This window comes from Lolium perenne, chromosome 3 (assembly GCF_019359855.2).
Source record: "Lolium perenne isolate Kyuss_39 chromosome 3, Kyuss_2.0, whole genome shotgun sequence".
NCBI lineage: Eukaryota > Viridiplantae > Streptophyta > Magnoliopsida > Poales > Poaceae > Lolium > Lolium perenne.
The window spans coordinates 186,422,820-186,443,891 of NC_067246.2; the positions used below are offsets into that span (position 1 = coordinate 186,422,820).

The 21,072-nt window shown below is 48.0% G+C and overlaps 2 protein-coding genes and 1 long non-coding RNA gene across 4 annotated transcripts in view; 1 reads left to right on the top strand and 2 right to left on the bottom strand.

The window, feature by feature from the left end:
* The first annotated feature begins 2,519 nt into the window (after positions 1 to 2,519).
* Positions 2,520 to 21,072, top strand: part of LOC127342852 (uncharacterized) — a 71,334-nt gene continuing 52,781 nt past the window's right edge. The window contains exons 1-5 of one of the 2 annotated variants that reach the window (XR_011755629.1): positions 2,520 to 2,923; positions 3,013 to 3,085; positions 7,962 to 8,212; positions 9,755 to 9,891; positions 10,920 to 11,055. This is a non-coding gene — a long non-coding RNA (uncharacterized lncRNA). Of the gene's footprint in view, positions 2,924 to 3,012; positions 3,086 to 7,961; positions 8,213 to 9,754; positions 9,892 to 10,919; positions 11,328 to 21,072 lie in introns of those variants that run through there. The other variant, XR_011755628.1, reaches the window with a different exon arrangement.
* Positions 5,190 to 7,953, bottom strand: LOC127342850 (uncharacterized). Its single transcript, XM_051368870.2, has 3 exons — positions 7,452 to 7,953; positions 5,768 to 5,925; positions 5,190 to 5,678 (listed from the first exon to the last, which is right to left on the bottom strand). Exons 1-3 carry the CDS (start codon positions 7,536 to 7,538, stop codon positions 5,528 to 5,530), a joined length of 396 nt encoding a protein of 131 aa, XP_051224830.1. The 5' UTR covers positions 7,539 to 7,953; the 3' UTR covers positions 5,190 to 5,527.
* On the bottom strand, positions 10,020 to 12,787 carry LOC127342849 (uncharacterized). Its single transcript, XM_051368869.2, has 5 exons — positions 12,488 to 12,787; positions 11,577 to 11,737; positions 11,448 to 11,487; positions 10,430 to 10,587; positions 10,020 to 10,338 (listed from the first exon to the last, which is right to left on the bottom strand). The coding sequence occupies exons 1-5, from the start codon at positions 12,554 to 12,556 to the stop codon at positions 10,182 to 10,184; spliced, it is 585 nt and encodes a 194-aa protein (XP_051224829.1). The 5' UTR covers positions 12,557 to 12,787; the 3' UTR covers positions 10,020 to 10,181.

Below are 21,072 nucleotides of genomic sequence, written 5' to 3' on the forward strand. Positions count from 1 at the left end.
CAATTCCTTAGACGTATGCCGAAGCGGCGAAGCCGCAGCTTGAATCAGCTTGGAAGACTAAGATTTTTTTTTTGAAGGCAATTTAAAATTCTATATGGCTTCTGCAAAATAGAAATTGGACAATGGATAGATTGCTCCGAAGAGGGTGGCCTTGCTCTGTTACCAGCTGCCTGTGTGATCAAGCTCCTGAAACTGCAGCTCACATTGCCTTTTTGTGTCCGTACGCTAAGCATGTATGGTCCCTCATCGCTAATTCCAATGTCAGACACTGCGAGCTTCGCTCAGCCTGCCACTTCCAAATCCTGGTGGTTCAAGACCCCAAAATGTGTTCCAAAGCAAGCTCAGAAAACATCGGTGATTGTGAGTTTTAGTAGAATATTTAAATATTTATGGGCGTGTAATTATCTAAATAGATTACGGGTGTTAGAGCATCCCCACTCGTTGGCGCTCCCCACGCCCAAATCCGGCGAAATTTTCGTCCGGATTGGATGAAGTTTTGGCGTGGGGAGCGCTAGTTTCCCAGCCGCGTGCCCAGGCGAAGTCGACGATGCGAATTTTAAAAACGGAAACTTGACAAACTTCGGCTAAAATTCGGGTGAATATAGACTAAATTTAATGATATTTAGACTAAAACGGGCGGAGTTCATACATAGAGGCCGAATTCGACTATATTTCGAATTCGGCTAGGGGAATTCAAACGCTAATTTTAAAACACGGCGCTCTACATGCCCATACGGCGGTAGAACACCGTGTAGTCGTCGCCGCCGTCGTCGGAGCCGTCGTCCTCGACCTTCGGCACCTTCGGCGCGGCCCGTCGGCTGCCGCCCTGGCCGGCGTCTCCCCACCCCGGGGATGGCTTGTACCCGCCGTCGTCGGAGGACTCGAGGTCGACGACGGGGACAGCGACGCCGGATGGAGGTGTCGCAGACGGCGGCACCGCGCGACATCGTCGTTGGCGGTTGGAGCGGCGCGGGCGGCGAGTTGGCGTGCGGCGGCCGTGTCCGCAGCCGCCGCCGTCGCTCCGCCTCTCGGCGCCGCTGGGCCGCGCTGGCCCGATCCGGTGCGGCGTCGTCCGCGCGCTTCTCCTCCTCCATGTCGGCAAGCGACCCGGCGATCGCCTCCGCCATCGCGGCCTCCTCCGCGCGCTTCGCCTCCTCCTCGGCGAGCCGGCTTGCGGCGGCCTCTTTCTTCGTCTTCTTCCGGCCGCTCCGCGGCGCGGAAGGTCGTTTCTCGGATGACGAGGGCGCCGCCGTCGCGCCTTCGGTCGCCGGGCGGAGACGCCGCTCCTTCTTGACGCGCACCGGCGCCGAAGGCGACGTCGCCTCCTCCTCTTCACCGGCGCCAAGGATGACCTTGACGCCGATTCGAAGACGACGAGCCGGCAGCCATGCGCCGTGGCCGCCGCACGCTTCCCCGACGGCGGCTCGCCGATGCCCTCGATGCCGATAGAGGGGGCATCGTGAGCACCGGGGAGTTGCCGCCCTCGATGTGCTCGATGACGGCCTCGAGTGTCCGGCCCGCGCGCCCCACCACCGTCGGCGGCCCGCGGCGTTGTTGCGCGCAGCGGAGGCGGCGGCCGTCGTAGGCCGCCGCCTCCGCTCCCACCGCTGGAGGAAGTAGGAGTTCCACCGCGTGTAGTTGTCGGGGTGGTGGCGCGGGTCGGCGCGCTCCTCGTCGGTCATCGTCATCCTCGCCTCCTCGATGGCGACGTCGAGGGCATGGCCCCGCGGCGGCGGCGGGATTGGAACGCCGCCAGCACTTAGCCGCCAGCCGCCTCCGGGAGGCCTCGTGTCCGGCGGGCAGGGGTACCCCGCCTGGTGGAGGAGGTGCCCCTCCCACGCGTGGAGAGACCGGCGGGCGAAGCCGTTGTTGGCTGCGCCGTCGTCGTCGTAGAACGCCATCTTGAGAGTAGAGGGAGAATGGAGGGAGAGTGGAGCACGGGGTACGCCTCGCGGCGAGCGGACCGGCGTATATAGGCGTGGCTGGCGCGGGGATTAAATGCCGCGTGGATCGCGGCGAGCTGACCGGCGGCAGCCTTTAGTGCGCGCGGAAGACGATGCGTGCGCGGAAGACGAAGACATTACTCGCCGCGTGGCCGGCGAATGCATGCCGGCGCAAAGCTTTACAGCGCGCGGAAGACGACGACATTAACTCGCCGCGTGGCCGGCGAATGCAGACCGGCGGCAGTGCTTTACAGCGCGCGGAAGACGATGCGATGAGGACGACGATCGGCTTCTCTCGCCGACAAGTTGGGGCCACCGAGACGCGCGGGAAGTTTCCTCGCCGTTCGCGCGCTGCTTTCGTCCGGAGTCCTCGAGCGCTCCCGGGGGCCGGGGGCGTGGGATCGCCGGATGAATTTAGGCCCAAATCCGGACGAAAACGAGGAACCGGGGGCGCGACTGGGCCGAATTTCGCCGTCCGGATGGAAAAAACGCTCGCCGGGGGCCTGTTCGGGGGGACGAGTGGAGATGCTCTTACAATCGCTGGCTCCTCAGCCTTTTGCCGGTGCATGCATGGGCTTGTGGGCCTGCGTTGCCGCGAGTGGGGTTGCTGGTTGTGGGTCTATCCCAATTCCCAATCAATGTGGCCGGTGGAAGGGGAGTCCGCTGTCTTGGAGGCAGGCCACGCCGGCCAGCAGGGCGGAGAATCACCTGCGCCGGAAGGGACGACAACGATGCCACCGGGGAGGATGCCCAGCGGCAGCGGAAGAGAGGAAGACATCGCCTCCACCATCCCTCCCTTAACAGCTTCTTCCTTCCGGCGATGCCCACCCAAGAAACCAGCGCTCCGGGTGGACTCACCTCACCCATGCCACTTCTGAAGAGGAGCTATGTGATGGGTCTGCCCTCCCATGGCGAGCAGGGTGACTACGACGCGGGCGTGGAGCTCATAGCGGAAGGCCTACCCGAATCGTATTTGGAATGTACTCCCTCCGTATCTCCTCATGGTTTACATCCTTTCACTTTTTTTCTTATCTATTTTTTTCATGTCGTGTTTATTATCCACGAACAGAACAGAGCTTGCTGGTGTTGGATCTGCCGAGGAGGAGATCGCTGATGTGCTTCTGACGCTAGGGATTTTGCAAGTTATGGTTAATCTATTCTCTCTTTGCCTCTTTGGTACCTATGTTTTTTATATCCAAATTGCTTCAATTATTACATTTGTGCCTGCACATGAACTTTGCTCATGATAGTCCTAACTGAATATATCATTGATATTTCCAGTCATCGATTTGCCCCAAATTTGACCCTTTTCAATCCTTTTACTTAGTATCGGAAGGAAAAAGAAATAAAAGATGAATTGGGTTGAACCTCAGAGTCATGAAAAATTTGGTAAATTATATTTTGGAAAAAAGAAATTCAATTTAAATAAAGGGGTATCCAAGCTAAACCAGGCCTCAGAAATCAGAGCATAGAAAAAAGCTGGGCTGGCTAATTAAATGAAAGGATTTCGAAGCTAAATCTTTGCTAATTCGACAAGGATTGTATTCTTTAATTATTTCTTTATTTTTATTACTTAATTTAAGAATGAAAAATAAATTATTCTAATGGATTTTATTCTTCTTCTTCGGATTCTAAATAGAAGAATAAAAGAATACATCATAACTGCAATCGATTGGTTTATCTGAAGACTAAAGCTGACATAAAAAAGTAGATGATTCCCCTGTTCTTCAACGCACCCTCAATCTCATATGTAGCTGAGTAGCTCCCTCGAGTCTAAACATGGAATAGAAACTGGGTTCTAATTTTTAACCTTTGTTTATATGTCAGTCACCCAAAAGTCTCCAGTAAAGATACTCAAACACAGGCAGAATAAATCAAGGACAATATTTTTTTAATATTATATCTATCTAACAATCAACTCAACTAACTCTCAAAATTTAACTATGAAAATGTCTAGAACAAATTTTACGCCTAGAATGTAAAGTATTTCAGAAAGTTTTGCTCAATCGCATCAGGGGGTTGGACAAGGTGAGCAACGACTCATCCCAATTCATGAGAAGGATGTAGCCGTGGCGGGAATCGATGATAATATGCTGCTCCCTTGGTAGTACACCAACATGGACAGTCACGGTATGCTGTAATATAAGTAATAACATGTATAATTGTCTCACCTATATCCTCAACTACTGCTGCTCTGATGCCTTTCTATAACTACAGCACCTGTTCCCTTCGGCTTACCTATCATATTTAGTAGTTCTAAATTAAGATGCTAACACTTGAATGTTGTTTACAATTGCTGATGTACAATGCACGGTAAACTATATATCAGCGATCCAGGGGGCAGCACTCGCCTACATCATCTAAGCAATCAATTTGATAAATTGAGGACGATTTTTTTTAGAGGATTGAGCACGATGTTTGCAATTAATAAGTGACCCAAATTCATATCTTGCATACTGCCATCGTCCTCCCTAACTGTGTGCCCCACCCCCCACTAGACGAAGCAATGTTTGCCTGACACAACCCAACGAACTATATAATCAAATTGTGATATTGCGCAACCCTAGAAGCTTTTATTCTTTTCCCAAACAAATCATTCCTAGTTGTTTCCTTTGTACAGAGACAAAGTACTCCTGTAATCACATGATTGCAGCAAAAGCTTCTAGGCAGAGAAAACGTCTAAGCAGGTTTTTCTGCGTCAAAGACACCTAGAGGACAAATGAATATATTTTTGTAATTGACAGGAGAAATAAGTGCGTGGAAGGAATATTAGTAGCTCCAAGTTCCTATTATGGTTGCAAGCCCATGGCGTGTGCAAAATGCATCTTGTTCCTAGACTGCTAGCGTGGGAAGCATTCATTGCGTTGCAATAGCAGGAAGCTCCTGCAAGGAGTGGATCACTCAGATAGTTGAGTCAAGTAGCCTATGTGGTGCACAACTATCCGTATCCTGCCTTGTCTCGAACTCTCGATCCCTAACCTGATATGGCTAGTAGATTGTGTGCATTCCACATGCGGTCGCACTATGAAATAGAGCAGTAATATGGAACATGCATGCTGGCATCAGGAATTGGTTCCCTTAGATCACCACTGAACCTCATCTAGGCTGAGCAACAGGTTCAAAGATGAACACCCGAATTGCTCCTTCGCAGGCTGAGCTGACAAACCAATGAACATTTACAAAAAAGAGCAATAAATGCTGAAAATGAAGACCAACTGTAGAAGAGCCCATGGGACAAAGCCAGTAATTAACGATTCCAATATATGACAAAACAGTGACAGTGTATGATTTCTGTAACAATCGATACAAGTGAAGCCAAAAATCCTAAACCACCACCTGATTGTCATATCAGTGATTATTTCATAAATTATCAGAACGGTCAATAGATAATCACTGCACACACCCTTCTGCAATTACTCAGCTTAGAACAGCGACATGGTGGTACCAAATAAGAGTTACATTATATTATGCCAAAAAAAACAGTATAACATGAAACAGAAAACTTAGGTTTTGCATACCATAATTGGCCAACAATGTTCTCCTATTTTACTTAGTTGGTTCACCTGCAAGCCTTAGGTATTTAACTAAGCACGTCTCTTCTTGGCAAGTTCCTTGGAGATGTTCTTACGGATGTTATTTTCTTGCCATTCCACACCCAGGAAGAAACCAAGAGTACCAGATGCAATAGTGAGCAGTAAGACCAACACCTTGCTTTTTGGTTCAGCGATGTTCTCTCTATCAAAAGGATGTGCATAATGCATAAATGTTAGGATCATTTCATTTGATTAAAAAATCAAATAAGTTTTAGTGCCTCAATTAATTACCTTGCGGCTTCAGCTTTAATTCTAGCCATCCCATTATCAATAATACTACCTATATTGCCATCTATCTCCAATCCTTCCTTTTCTAATTTTGCGAAGAAATGATCAATGTCATTCGTCTTCCTAGCAACATCAGCTTTTGCTCCATTGCTGGATCCACCCTGGTAAGATTAATCAGAGATTACAACTGAGAGACTGATACATGAGTTAAAAAAGCTATTCATGCATGCTTCTTTTTTTAATAGATAAAGGCCCAAAGGGCCTGGAAGCTGTATTAAAGCGGTGCACAAGTTACAAAGAGGACCCGAAAGAGTGAGCAAATTACAGACAAGTCCTCAACTTTTGCATTCTAGACCTCTAAGAAAGAAAAAAAGAGTTTTTTTTTTAGAAAAGCACACGGCTTCATTTATATTTTTCCAAGCAAGTTACAATCATGTTGAACACAACTTACAAGGAAAGGAGGTGTCGTGCCTACCCACGAGCTATTAATTTTTTTTCTCGAACACATGCCTAGCATGCGTCATTGTATATTAGAAGAAGCCGTCGAGAAGACGGGAGCATACAAGGAGGTAGCAGAGCTACAAAAGAAGTTCAATGAAAAGAAAAAAGAAACTATACAAGGCTAACTATATTAAAAGAAGCTATTAATATTTTCACAGCTAGCTTGCTTTGCACACAACCCATAGTTTGTTTCTCGTCTAGTAAAGCGTAAGCTACACCCAGCCAACTGTGAGGCATGCGTTTGAACTTGATGGAGGATTCCCATGACAGTCTGTCTCGATAATAACTTGCCGGACCGCAAGGGATTTTGCAAGCTCAATCCCATCACGGCAAGCCAACGCCTCTGTCATCAGAGCATTCTGTGCATAATTGTACCTGCTAACGAGACAGCATGCGTGGCTGCAATTGGCTAACAATAGTCCTTTTAGATTCCATATATCAAACTTTGCAAAGTTTGACCACCGGTATCGGTATGTCTAAAGCTATCAAGGCAGACTATATGAAATTTATATTACTATAGTGGTTTTTATAATGCTTTAACGACAGTACAATTCAGAACATATACATTGATAGAGAAGCTATACAATAGTGCTCAAAGTTGGCAACCACAAAAAAGTCACTAAGGAAAGAAAAAGCAGAAGGATGGAATACTCGTCTTCCCTCCAAGTAAATCAAACGCCCATATATCATGGAATTACCTGTTCAACATATCTGCTGTGTACTCAATGTGCGAGCTGGGCCAGCACCAGGGCCATGGGCACACCCACTAAAACTTGATTCAGTAAAAACTAATTATCACCACATGAATCTATCTAAGATAGGCCTCCTCTGCATTCCGGCACTTATTGTGCACATTTCAGTGGCTATATCCACCATTACTGGGTCAAATTACAGAAACCTCTCCTAACAAGGGTCTCAAGTCTGAAGTCTGAACTAGGAAATTGAATCAAACCTACGTCTTTTTTTTCCGGGGAATCCTACATCTTCGTTACTCCACTGACAAGTATTGTCTCAGTAAAGGATAAGGTGCAACATATAATTTGTTGGCGTAAAAACCGTTTGATGGGTTCTACTGGTTAATTTGGTGATGAACGATGGATCTCGTCAGAACAAGGCAGTCCGACAGCGAGTTGCAGGCATCGTAGCCTCATAGGAGGATCGATCAAACGAGAGCGGAACTAGGTACCTGAGAGGTGGGAGGCGGAGAGTCCCCCTGTGGCGAATCACGGGGGGGCACATCCTGCCGACGAATGCTGGAGGGAGACAGCGCCATGGAACCGGCGAGTGTGAGCACGAATAAACGCGGGAGGGAGGCAGGGAGTAGGGTTTTGTGCGGTTGCCTTCTTTGTGCTTCTCTCGTCCTCCTGGTGAAGGACTACGAGTAGGGTTGGCCCATGGCTTGGACTGGCAGTCCTGCCTCTTGGGCCTCTGGGGGTTTGGAAGCAACTAGTACATGGGCCTCACCCTGGGCCTGCTCCCTATTGTCGGCCCAGCACCCAATCGGCTCGGTTCCTCTTTTTTTTCCGGCAAGGTCACCCGTAAGGCCGCCGTTCGTGCCCAAATTCGTCGGGAGATTTTATAATTTGCCACGCTTTAGTTAGGTTCTTTATAATTTGTCACACATTACTTGATCTTCTACTATTTGCCACACATTACATTAATTCCTTGCTAATTTGCCCTTTTCCTCTTTTTACAGATTTATTCATTTTTTAAACTTCAAAATACACTGCTAAATACATTACCCTGTGGCAAATGATACCTGGCTGGACCAAACCAGGCCGAGTCTATGGATCAATCCCCACTCGTTCCCCTGCAGCAAGGGACAAAAAATACTGGAGACGATATACACAGAGGATCTAGGCGGGATCGCCGGGGGCAGCAGTGGCCGGACCATGAGTAGCGGAGCCATGAGTGGTAACCATGGAGAAGGTTAATGAGTTCGAGAAGGTAAGAACGTGCTGCAACATATAACAGATTGCACAACCCACCTTGCCCAAACTGATTAGCAACTGCAGTCTCCTGTTAATCTCCACCCATCTAAAAATTATAGAATCTCCAATACTGATACTCCTCAGGGTCAAGCCATGATTAATCGGTGAGAGCTAAAATATGATAGCAGTGGCAGATTTAGTTTTCACTATGAAAACTATACTAGACATGAATTGAATTGACTCCTCTATATTCTGTACTTGGCGACGAGCCTTGCAATTATGCTCTCCCTCATGAAGACCAATATGAGCGATGCCTTGTAGACATTAGCTGTGTAAGGCAGGAAGATTTAATTTGTCGAGGAGGGCTTCTGCCCGAGCGGCAACTCTGCACCTCCTCCGCCGTCATGGTGGGCGTGTTGTACGTGGTCGCCGCCGGGAGGAAGGTTGCTGTGCGTGCTTTATCCGTGCGGTGGCGGCGCTCCAGCCCAGCTGTTTCTCGGGATACTCTGTTTTTTCCTCTCATGCCGAAGGTTGATCGATCAATCAGATCTGATACGTTTGCCAACTGGTACCAAGGTACTGTATTTGGCAGTGTATTTTGGAGTTTAAAAAAATGAATAAATCTGTAAAGAGAGGAAAAGGGCAAATTAGTAAGGAATTGATGTAATGTGTGGCAAATAGTAGAAGATCAAGTAATGTGTGGCAAATTATAAAGAACCTAACTAAAGCGTGGCAAATTATAAAAATATCCCGCCTCCCTCATCACCTCACCTCCATGGTCGGCTAGAGGAGGAAGACGGAGCAGCAGAGCAACTTGAATCCTGGAGGAGCAGGAACTAAGCTGGACCTTATTAGCAGAGATCCCTGAGGTGGGAGAGCTCACCGTCTCCGACCGCTGGAGCTCGACGAGGAAGAGCCACCTGCTCAGGATGCACAAGATGATGCACAAGATCTGGCCCAACCGATCTCGTGCCCTACTTCAATCTACCGGCAAACGGCCGTAAAACCTAAATCTAGTCCTACCAACTACTCCGGCACCTCCCCTTCGCCATCTCCGGCCGGCCACGCCACCAGAGAGGGCTCGGGGGCAGCCCGGTATCTCACAGTAGACTCTCAACTAGAGGGGAGAGGAGAGGGGGGGAGGAAGAGAGGCTGCGAAGTTGGTTTGGATGGTTCTACTTCGTCATCTTTTTACGAATATATGCTTCATCTTTTCCGTAGGTTTTAGTCTGACAGCCACACTTTCATGCTCGGGCACGGCCTGTTGTAGGTTTTAGTCTGACAGCCACATGACCCACACTTTCATGCTCGGGCATGGCCTGTTGTTGATCGCGCTTGTTCTGGTGCCTGAGCACCTATTTTTAGACATATCAATCTCCCTCAATATGAAAACGCCATGCAACAAAATCTGTCAAGCCCAGTTAAAGATCTGCTCAAACTCAATGTCAAACCCAACGATAAAAAAAACCTGCTCAAATTCAATGTCAACAAAACCTGTCAAGCACACACTCTCTTTCTGATGTTTCATGCTGACAATATCCGTATTGCCCCTTTGCAGGTTCAGCTGACAAACCAAAGGTAACAAATACTGAAAATGTCCAAAGCCGGTAATTGGAGATTCCAATATACTATGATGTATGACAACACAGTGACAATGTATGATCATGCAAGCAGTTTACGCGGGTGAAGCCACAGGTACTAAACGATCATTCGATTAAGTATCTTACCATGAACACGCACACCAGATTCAATTACCAAACACTAATTAACCTGCAGCACTTAACAGAGCACCTGTTCCATGCAGTTTAGAACAGCACATGGTGTTACCAGTAAGAGTTACATAATTATAGGCCAAAAACTACAGTATAGCACGGCAATTATCAGACAACATAAACAGGTTTTGTATACCATAGCTAGCTAACAATGCTTTACCAAGACTACCCTACTTGGTTTTACATATCATAAGCAGAGTGGACCCACGAGCCCTAGGGTATTCTGTCACCGAAAATGATAGCCTTGGCCACGAGCGCAGGAAGGGACTGTTCAACAAAGTCCGCTCCAAGCACGAAACCAATAGCAATCACTGATATAGTGTACAGTATCACACACCCGTTGATTTTTAGCTCATTGATCTTTTTCTCCCTGTCAAAAGGATGTGCATAATGCATGAATGTTAAGATCATTTCATTTTAGTACAAATCAAATAAGGTGTGTACCGCCTCCAATTAATTACCTCTCAGCTTCCGCTTTAATTCTAGCTATCTCATCATCAAGAATACTAGCTATCTTGCCATCTATCTCCACTCCTTCTTCTAAATTTGCAAACATATGTTCAACCTCCGTCGTCTTCCTAGCAACATCAGCTCTAGCTCCATTGCCGGATCCACCCAACTAGGATTAATTAGACAAATAAAATTCTGATGTTAACGCATAAGCTAAAACAGCTATTCATGTATGTTAGTGGATGCAAACGAGAGAGCATGGCTTGACTAAAAAAATTTCAAAAGCTTGACCATTTGTATGCCTAAAGCTATCAAGATTGACTACATGAAATTTTACAAATATACTTTTATTGGAAATGATTTTAACAACAGCACAAGTTATAAAAACATTGATATAGAAGCTATAAAACCTGCTCAAACTCAGATGTTAACAAAATCTGTCAAGCACACCCTCTCTTTCTCACCTTTCATTTTGACAATATTCATATTGCCCCTTTGCAGGTTCAGCTGACAAACAAAAGAGTAACAAATACTGAAAATGTCCAAAGCCGGATATTGGAGATTCTAATATATGATATATGACAAAACAGTGGCAATGTATGATTTCTGCAAGCAGTTTACGCGGATGAAGCCACAGGTACTAAACCACCATTTGATTAAGTATCATACCATGAACGCGCATGCCAGATTTAATTACCAAACAATCATTAACCTGCAGTACTTAACACTTAACAGAGCACCTGTTCCATGCAGCTACATGGTGTTAACACTAGTTACATTATTATATGCCAATAGCCCCAGTATAGCATGACAATTATCAGACAACATAAACAGGTTTTGCATACCATAGCTAGGTACCAAGACTACCTACTTGGTTTTAAATACCATATAAGCAGAGTGGACCCTGCAAGCCCTACGCTATTTTCCACCAAAAAGGATAATCTTGGCCAGTTGCGCAGGGAGGGACTTTGCAACAAAGTCTGCTCCCAACAAGAAACCAATAGCAACAGTTGATATAGTGTACAGTACCAGGTACCCGTTGTCTTTTAGCGCATCGATGTTTTTCTCCCTGTCAAAAGGATGTGCATAATGCATGAATGTTAACATCGTTTCATTTTAGTACAAAACAAATAAGGTGTATCGCCTCCAATTAATTACCTCTCAACTTCAGCTCTAATTCTAGCTATCTCATCATCAATAATACTAGCTATCTTGTCATCTATCTCCACTCCCGCTTCTTCTAACTTTGACAACATACGTTCAACCTCCTTCGTCTTCCTAGCAACATCAGCTCTTGCTCCATTGCCGGATCCACCCAGCTAGGATTAATCAGACAAATAAAGTTGAGATGGTAATGCATAAGCTAAAACAGCTATTCATGTATGTTCGTGGATGCAAACGAGAGAGCATGGCTTGCAATTAGCTAAGAAATTTCAAAATTTTGACCACTTGTATGCCTAAAGCTATCAAGATCGACTATATGAAATTAATACTAATATACGTGTTTTTGGAAATGATTTAACAATAGCACAAGTTATAACAACATTGATATAGAAGCTACTCCCTCCGATCCATAATAAATTAGCTCAAATTTAAACTAAACTCTTGACACTTATTATGGATCGGTGGGAGTGTAAAATAGGGTCAAAGTTATATTTGGAGAAACACAAAAGTTACTAAGTTAAAAAAAGAAAAGAAGCAAAAGTAACAAATTTAGCACATATCACTCCAAGATAGGCCTCCTCTGCAATCCAGCGGTTATTGTGCTCATTTTTTGAGAGGACTTACTGTGCATATTTAAGTGGCAAAATTCACCATTGTTGGGTCAAATTACAGAAACCCTGCTAACAAAGGTCTTAACAGGGTAATTGCATCGAAACCCCTATATTTGTTGTTTTCGGGGATAAAGGCCCATGGCAAAACATATACTGTGTTAGTATAAAAGCTGTTTGATCGGGTCCTATTGGTTAATTCGGTGATAGACGATCGATCTCATCAGAACTAGGTAGTCGGACAGCCAGTTGCAGACATCGTATGTGGGTAGATCGAACGAGAGCGGAATCAGGTACCTCCGACGGTGGCGAATCACGGGGCCCCATATCCTGCCGACCCGTGCTGGAGGGAGAGCGCAATGGCATGATGGCACCTAGGAGGCACGGGCACGCCGCAAGAACCCGGAGGAGGAGGAGGAGGAGGCGTCGGCTATGGTTTGGGACTTTGGGTGCGGTGTGGTTGCTTGCTTCGTCGATCTGGGGCCTCGTCTTTGTTGCGAGGGGACAAGCGCTGCCGTCTGACTTCTTGGGCCTGCCTCACCCCAACAACGATGAAAGAATGCGGGGCCGAGTGTGCTAAGGCCCACACAACAACAAAAACCCGAGATCCTCCTCAAAACAAAACAAAAACTCAAAAGCTGAGAAAAATACGGAAATTCACTTTTGTTTCTCGTGCATATGCTCCTGCCATCAAGAAAACTATTTTAAAATATACTGATAAAAAATTTGCGTGCATAACTTGATATTTATATGTACGCACGCCAAGTTTCACGGAAAAAAAAATTTTAATGTCCCGTGTGAGAAAAATAAAGAAATAGCCGGTGAAAACTTTTTTAGCACCGAATTTTATCTTTTTCACACATGACACAAAAAGTATTGTTTTTCGTGAAACAACTTTTAGAGCCATAGAACGTTGAGATACATGCACGACACTTTTTATTGGAATTTTTGACATATTAAAATGCATTTAAAACTCGTTTCAAAAACTAGGACCGTATGCTCCTAAGTGCAAAAACATACGGAAATACATTTTGCCTCCTGGGCGTAGATGCACTCACCGGTGAAAAAACAGGTATTTTGAAATGTCCAAAAATGCTAGAATATATTAGAGTGTTACATGAAAATATTCTACATGTGCACACAAAGTTTTGCGAAAAATGACATTTTTCATGGTAAAAAGATAATTTCCGGAGCTTCAAGATAGTTATCCTTTTTTACACAGACCACAAAAAAGAATCGGCAATACTTTATGTGCAAACACAGAATGTCCAAAGATGTACACCAGGATCTTTTTGGATTTCTTTGATATTTTAAATGTACTAGGACAATGCCCGCGCGTTGCCGCGGCAGAGAAAATATATTAAACTTCAAAATGAAAAATAAAAAATTGCAATTTTCATATAGTCCCTGTTGTTAGCAGTTTTCATATAGCAGTCATAGTAAATGATTCAAACGCTAGAAAAACCAAGTTCAGAAAGACTACCTTTGAGTCGGAGAATAAAAAAATTCATTGCGTATTTGAAAGCTAGCACTCCCTCGGTCTATTAAAGTATGTCAAAGATTTGTCTTAATTTAGATATAACTATACGCTAAAAAGTACCTAGATACAACTAAATTTAGACGAATTTGTGACATCTTTTTATGGATAAAGGTAATAGCTGGCATCTAGCTAGCATTGGTGACTTTGCCTTCAAGATGTTTATTTGTTTTCATATTCTCTACTGGAAGAGCGATGTTGCGAACGCGGCCGCATCCATGAATTCAAGAACAAAATCTCCGATGCAATCAATGAACAAAGACTTGCCTCGACATTGAAGGCCAGCAACAGCCCATCATCATCTTTGGTGAGCATATATTCTAGCTGCTCCTGCGCGGCGGTTTTTATCTCTCCGGCCGCTGCTACTGGCGCAGCCCTCGCGTGGCAGAACGCCGAGAGGTAGATGGCGAATCCAGCGCCGGATCGACCAGCCAGAGGCAAGCGAGGACGGATCTTGGCCGCAACCAGCCACGGTTGCCAGATCCACTATTTATTTTTTTGAAGGATCTGAAAATACACGAGGCCTGTTTAGGTGTTCACAATCTTCTTCCCTTGAATTTTTGTCGAGCTGCTAAGCTGCAAATCTGCCAGTCTGCCCAACGCGAGAAACATAACAGCTTCTTCCTGGAACTTTAATCTAGCGCAAAATCCTGTAAATTGAGAAGGACAAAAATGCATTTGCCATGGTCTTTGCGGACAGGACATGGACCAGGAAGATTGCGAACTGAGCGAGGCACAGCCAAGGCTCCTAGTCCACGCAGGTGAACCGCGAGCGTCGCTCAGGCAGTGACTCGTAAGTGCGGCAGGCGGTCACTCCAGCAAGACGACAACTCCGGCGAGGGCCCGTGCTTATATTTATGCATCACGGGATTTTGGAGGATGATTCGTCGACCATGGAGATCCATTGCTGACAGAAAGCTCGGTTTCGAGGTGGCGAGCTAAATCCGGCGAGCTACATCCACAGCTCAAGGGAACGTCACCTTCGTGCTCAAGGCCATGGCCATCGTCTTCGACCTCGCCGCACTGCAGCTCCTACAGCGTATCCTCGCCAACCTCGGGGCACAACTTGGACGCCATTGAGGCATTGACGCGAGCCGGCTGGCGCCCACGAAAGACTTCCGTAGTTCCTGAAGGGGGCACCGGCCGTGCCCAGTCTATATGGGAAGGAGGCGTGAGCGTGTTGGTTTCCTTGTCGATACCGGCCGGGAGGAGTCTGGGTGCGTGCGTCCGCCGTTTTTCCTTGTTTACTCGTAGATTCCTCATATGCCTGGACTGTGCTGTCCTACTTGCATACGATTTAGCGTGACAATTAGAGCATCCCCACTCGTTGGCGCTCCCCACGCCCAAATCCGGCGAATTTTTCGTCCGGATTGGAGGAAGATTTGGCGTGGGGGGCAGTAGTTTCCCAGTCGTGTGCTCCCCAAGCGGCGTTTCTCGGGGAAAAAGAGGATGGCTCGGGGAATCCGGACGAAAGAGGAGACACGTGGGCGTGGGCGGTTGGTTTAGCTTCGTCCGGAGTCCCCGAGCGCGCCCCGGGGGGCCGGGGATGGCGTGGGCTCGCCGGATGGATGAAGGGTCAAATCCGGACGAAAACGAGGAACCGGGGGCGCGACTGGGCCGAATTTCGCCGTCCGGATGGAAAAAACGTCGCTCGGGGGCCTCGTCGGGGGGACGAGTGGAGATGCTCTTACATACACAGCAGGAGACGGGGCGACCGACGAAACCAACCGGCCACGGACCACGGAAACATACGGACCAAACCACGGAAACGCTTCTCCCTTTATTATTAGGTATAGATTTTCAATAATAGATGCATGTAGATCTATGAGTCAAAACACCATTCCGAGCCTCGTGAAGAAAATTGATATAGTAGCCCTCTTGAAAATTCATATATTAGAGTGTACGCCATGTCTGCAAGTTTTCTGTCCCCCATATCTTATGCCAACGATTGGACGAGGGATAAGGGCAACTTATTTTGAGCTCCTACTTCTGGAGAAGCTAGATTTTGAAAAACGATGGGGAGAATCTGTGGTGGGGAGAATGGTAGGGGCTAGGGTTCTACCGGGTCTAGGACGGAGGTTGTAAGGGTGGAAGTGAGGGCGGAGAGGTTGGAGAGCTCGGCGCCGGCGGCTGGGCGCCGCCGCGGAGGAAGGAGGCGGCGGCTAGGGTTGGTGCGGCGGGCGCAGGGGTCTCCCGTCTCCCTTCAGGAGACGAGACAGTAATGATACTGAATTATTGTCTGATTAATCTCGAAGGGATACAAGTGTTTATATAGGAGGACGGCCTCCTCGAAACCCTAATTTACTTGGGCTAAGCCCCTAATTTACTTGGGCTAAGCCCACAACTAGCCACTAGTGGGCTTCCTGCGTGTATAGGTCAAACCGACCATAACATCTCTCCCCGCCTTCTCAAACAGCTCGTCCTCGAGCTGAACTTCTGGAAACTGCTGGCGGAGATCTTCAAGCTTCTCCCAAGTCGCCTCATCCTCGGGCAGGCCGGACCAATGCACCAAGACGTGCCAAACACCACGGCGCTGCTGAGCCTTCAACACGCGAGCCACACTCGCCGGGGCAGGCTCGAGACGCCCATCCGAAGTAGGTGGAAGAGCTGGTGGTGCAGAAGGAGGGTCGACCCGGTAGGCCTTCAGGAGGCCGACGTTGAAAACATCGTGGAGGCGCGAACCCGCAGGCAACTCAAGGCGGTAGGCGAGCTTGCCGATGCGCTCCAGCACACGGAAAGGACCGGCGTAACGAGGTCCCAACTTGCGCTTGGAGCGCGGGTCCAAGGACTGGGTCGTCCGGTGAAGAAGACGTAGCCAGACCCAGTCGCCCGCCGCAAACTCCGCCTCGCGATGGTGTGCATCATAGTACTTCCTGGCCAGCTGTTGAGCCTGAAGAAGTCGCTGGCGCGCCTCAGCCAGTATCTCGTCGCGGGTACGCAGCAGGTCATCCGCCGTCTCAGTACGGGCCGTGCCAGACGCATAGGGAAGCATCGCCGGTGGTGGCCTCCCGTAGACCACCTCAAAGGGAGTAGCGTGCAGCGTGGAGTGGTAGGACGTGTTGTAGCAGTACTCGGCCCACGCCAGCCAGTCCACCCAAGCTCGTGGACGATCCCCGGTGATGCAGCGCAGGTACATGGCGATGATCTTGTTGACGACCTCGGACTGGCCGTCCGTCTGAGGATGAAACGCCGTGCTCATGCGGAGCTTCACGCCCGCCAACCCAAAGAGGTCCCTCCAGACGTGACCCGTGAACACAGGATCACGATCACTGACGATGGAGGACGGAAACCCGTGGAGGCGAACGATGCCGTCGAAGAAAGCGCGTACCACGGACGCCGCCGTATAGGGATGGCCGAGGGCGATGAAGTGCGCGTACTTGGAGAAGCGGTCAACCACCGTGAGGATGACGGACTTGCCGCCAACCTTCGGCAGCCCCTCGATGAAGTCCATGGAGATGTCCGCCCACACCTGGGACGGCACGTCCAGCGGCTGCAGCAAGCCCGCCGGACGGAGCGTCTCCGTCTTGTTCCGCTGGCATGTGACACACGCCCGCACCCAGTCTCGCACCAGGGCGCCATCCCCTGGAATGTAAAAATCAGCGCGGAGACGGTGCAGGGTCTTCTGGACGCCCTCGTGACCTGCAGAATGCGCCAAGGACAAGGCCTGGTGGCGCAGGTCTCCATGATCCGGCACGAAGATGCGGCGTCCATGGAGGAGTAGTCCCTCGTCTAGGCACCATGGCGCGGCCAGCTCGCCGTCGGCCAGGCGCTGGCGCAGCTGCTGCGCATCCGCAGCCGTGGCAGTAGCGCGGCGAACCTCGTCGATGAATGCGAAAGATGGCCCGGAGTGGATGCAGAGGGCTGCACCGACTGTGGGCGCGTCCGCAGTGTCGTCAACGTGTCGGCGGGACAGGGCGTCGGCGACTGTGTTGAGGCGGCCGGGACGGTACTCGACGGTGAAATCGAAGCCGAAGAGCTTGCTGATCCACTGGTGTTGCGGCACGGTGGAGAGGCGCTGATCCAGCAAGAACTTCAGGCTGTAGTGGTCCATGCGCACACGGAATGTCCGGCCCCAAAGATACGCCCGCCAGTGGCGCACCGCCTGGACCAGCCCGATCAGCTCGCGCTCATATGCGGCGAGCTTGTGGTGGCGCGCGGCGAAGGGGCGACTGAAGAAGGCGAGTGGACCCTCGCCCTGGTGAAGGACGGCGCCGAAGCCAATGCCGGAGGCGTCGCAGTCCACCACGAATGGCTCGTCGAAGTCCGGCATCTGAAGAACGGGACCCGTCGTGAGTGCCCGCTGCAGGGCGACGAAGGCCGTGGCCGCCTCCTCGTCCCAGGAGAAGGCGTCGCGGCGAAGCAGGCGCGTGAGGGGCGCAGCGATGAGGCCGAAGTCCTGGATGTATCGCTGGTAGTATCCTGCGAGGCCCAAAAATCCGCGAAGAGCTCTGATGTCTACGGGTGCTTCTATTCTTGTAGACAGTGTTGGGCCTCCAAGAGCAGAGGTTTGTAGAACAGCAGCAAGTTTCCCTTAAGTGGATCACCCAAGGTTTATCGAACTCAGGGAGGAAGAGGTCAAAGATATCCCTCTCATGCAACCCTGCAACCACAAAGCAAGAAGTCTCTTGTGTCCCCAACACACCTAATAGGTGCACTAGTTCGGCGAAGAGATAGTGAAATACAGGTGGTATGAATAAATAGTAGCAGTAGCAACGGTGCCAGAAAAGTGCTTGCTGGCGTATAGTTGGTGGTGGTAATATTGCAGGCAGTAGAAACATAGTAAAACAGTAAACAAGCAGTGATTTCAGTATTTAGGAACAAGGCCTAGGGATCATACTTTCACTAGTGGACACTCTCAACATTGATCACATAAATAAATAGATAGATGCTAGACTCTACACTCTTGTTGGATGATGAACACCATTGCGTAGGATTACACGAACCCTCAATGCCGGAGTTAACAAGCTCCACAATATTCGATGTTCATATTTAAATAACCTTAGAGTGCATGACAGATCAACATAACCAAATCAAGTACTAACATAGCATGCACACTGTCACCTTCACGCTACGAAAGGAGGCATAGATCACATCAATACTATCATAGCAATAGTTAACTTCATAATCTACAAGAGATCACAATCATAGCCTACGCCAAGTACTAACACGGTGCACACACTGTCACCATTACACCGTGCAGGAGGAATAAACTACTTTAATAACATCACTAGAGTAGCACACAGATAAATTGTGATACAAAACACATTGCAATCATAAAGAGATATAAATAAGCACTTCATTATGCCATTCATAACAGTGAATAAGTATTCTGTGAAATATAGCCTAAGAGACCCACACGGTGCACACACTGTCACCTTTACACACGTGGGACAAGGAGTCTCCGGAGATCACATAAGTAAAATCCACTTGACTAGCATAATGACATCTAGATTACAAGCATCATCATATGAATCTCAATCATGTAAGGCAGCTCATGAGATTATTGTATTGAAGTACATAGGGAGAGAGATGAACCACATAGCTACCGGTACAGCCCCGAGCCTCGATGGAGAACTACTCCCTCCTCATGGGAGACAGCAGCGTTGATGAAGATGGCGGTGGAGATGGCAGCGGTGTCGATGGAGAAGCCTTCCGGGGGCACTTCCCCGTCCCGGCGGCGTGCCGGAACAGAGACTCCTGTCCCCCAGATCTTGGCTTCGCGATGGCGGCGGCTCTGGATGGTTTCTCGTACCGTGGCTTTTCCGTCTCGAGGTTTTAGGTCTGGGACCTTTATATAGGCGAAGAGGCGGAGTCGGAGGGGCGACGAGGCGGTGAGGGGGTATGGCGGCGCGGCCAGGGCTTTGGCCGCGCCAGCCACCCTCCTGGGGCCCCTGTGGCCCACCTCTGGTCCTTCCCGGGTGTTCTGGAAGCTTCGTGTATTTCTAAGATGCTGGGCGTTGATTTCGTCCGATTCCGAGAATATTTCCTTACTAGGATTTCTGAAACCAAAAACAGCAGAAAACAGGAACTGGCCCTTCGGCATCTCGTCAATAGGTTAGTTCCAGAAAACGCATAAATATGACATAAAGTGTGCATAAAACATGTAGATATCATCAATAATGTGGCATGGAACATAAGAAATTATCGATACGTCGGAGACGTATCAGCATCCCAAGCTTAGTTTCTGCTCGTCCCGAGCAGGTAAACGATAACAAAGATAATTTCTGGAATGACATGCCATCATAACCTTGATCATACTATTGTAAAGCATATGTAATGAATGCAGCGATCCAAACAATGTAAAATGACATGAGTAAACAATTGAATCATACAGCAAAGACTTTTCATGAATAGTACTTTCGAGACAAGCATCAATAAGTCTTGCATAAGAGTTAACTCATAAAGCAATAATTCAAAGTAAAGGCATTGAAGCAACACAATGGAAGATGAAGTTTCAGCGGTTGCTTTCAACTTATAACATGTATATCTCATGGATATTGTCAATGTAAAGTAATATAACAAGTGCAATATGCAAGTATGTAGGAATCAATGCACAGTTCACACAAGTGTTTGCTTCTTGAGGTGGAGGGAGATAGGTGAACTGACTCAACAATAAAAGTAAAAGAAAGGCCCTTCGCAGAGGGAAGCAGGGATTAAATCATGTGCTAGAGCTTTTTAAGTTTTGAAATCATAAAAAGAGCATAAAAGTAAAGTTTTGAGAGGTGTTTGTTGTTGTCAACGAATGGTAGTGGGTACTCTAACTACCTCGCCAACCAGACTTTCAAGAGCGGCTCCCATGAAGGACGTTATTTCTACCAGCAAGGTAGATCATCCCTCTTCTCTCTTGTTTACACATGTACTTTAGTTTTTATTATGATTGACACTCCCCCAACCTTTGCTTACACAAGCCACGGCTAACCGAATCCTCAGGTGCCTACCATCAATCTCATACCATGGAGGAGTGTCTATTTGCAAAATTAATTTGCTTACTGATGAGTCAGAGCAAAACATGTGAAGAGAATTATTAATTAAGTTTGATTAATCGGTGCTGGGAACCCCATTGCCAGCTCTTTTTGCAAAATTATTGGATAAGCGGATGTGCCACTAGTCCGTTATGAAAGTCTGTCAAGAGTAAATGACAAGGTTGAAAGATAAACACCACATACTTCCTCATGAGCTATAAAACATTAACACAAATTGAGAAGCATTTTGAAGGTTTAAAGGTAGCACATGAAGCAATTTACTTGGAATGGCGGAGAAATACCATGTAGTAGGTAGGTATGGTGGACACAAATGGCATAGTGTTTGGCTCAAGGATTTGGATGCACGAGAAGTATTCCCTCTC

Coding starts and splice junctions, on each gene's coding strand:
- LOC127342850 (XM_051368870.2), bottom strand. CDS start 7,538: ATGGCGCTGTCTCCCTCCAGCATTCGTCGGCAGGATGTGCCCCCCCGT. Junction 5,926..7,451: donor CTCCGCCTCCCACCTCTCAG/GTACCTAGTTCC, acceptor TAATCTTACCAG/GGTGGATCCAGCAATGGAGC. Junction 5,679..5,767: donor ATTAAAGCTGAAGCCGCAAG/GTAATTAATTGA, acceptor TCCTTTTGATAG/AGAGAACATCGCTGAACCAA.
- LOC127342849 (XM_051368869.2), bottom strand. CDS start 12,556: ATGCCATTGCGCTCTCCCTCCAGCACGGGTCGGCAGGATATGGGGCCC. Junction 11,738..12,487: donor GTGATTCGCCACCGTCGGAG/GTACCTGATTCC, acceptor GATTAATCCTAG/CTGGGTGGATCCGGCAATGG. Junction 10,588..11,447: donor TAAAAGACAACGGGTACCTG/GTACTGTACACT, acceptor AATTAATCCTAG/TTGGGTGGATCCGGCAATGG.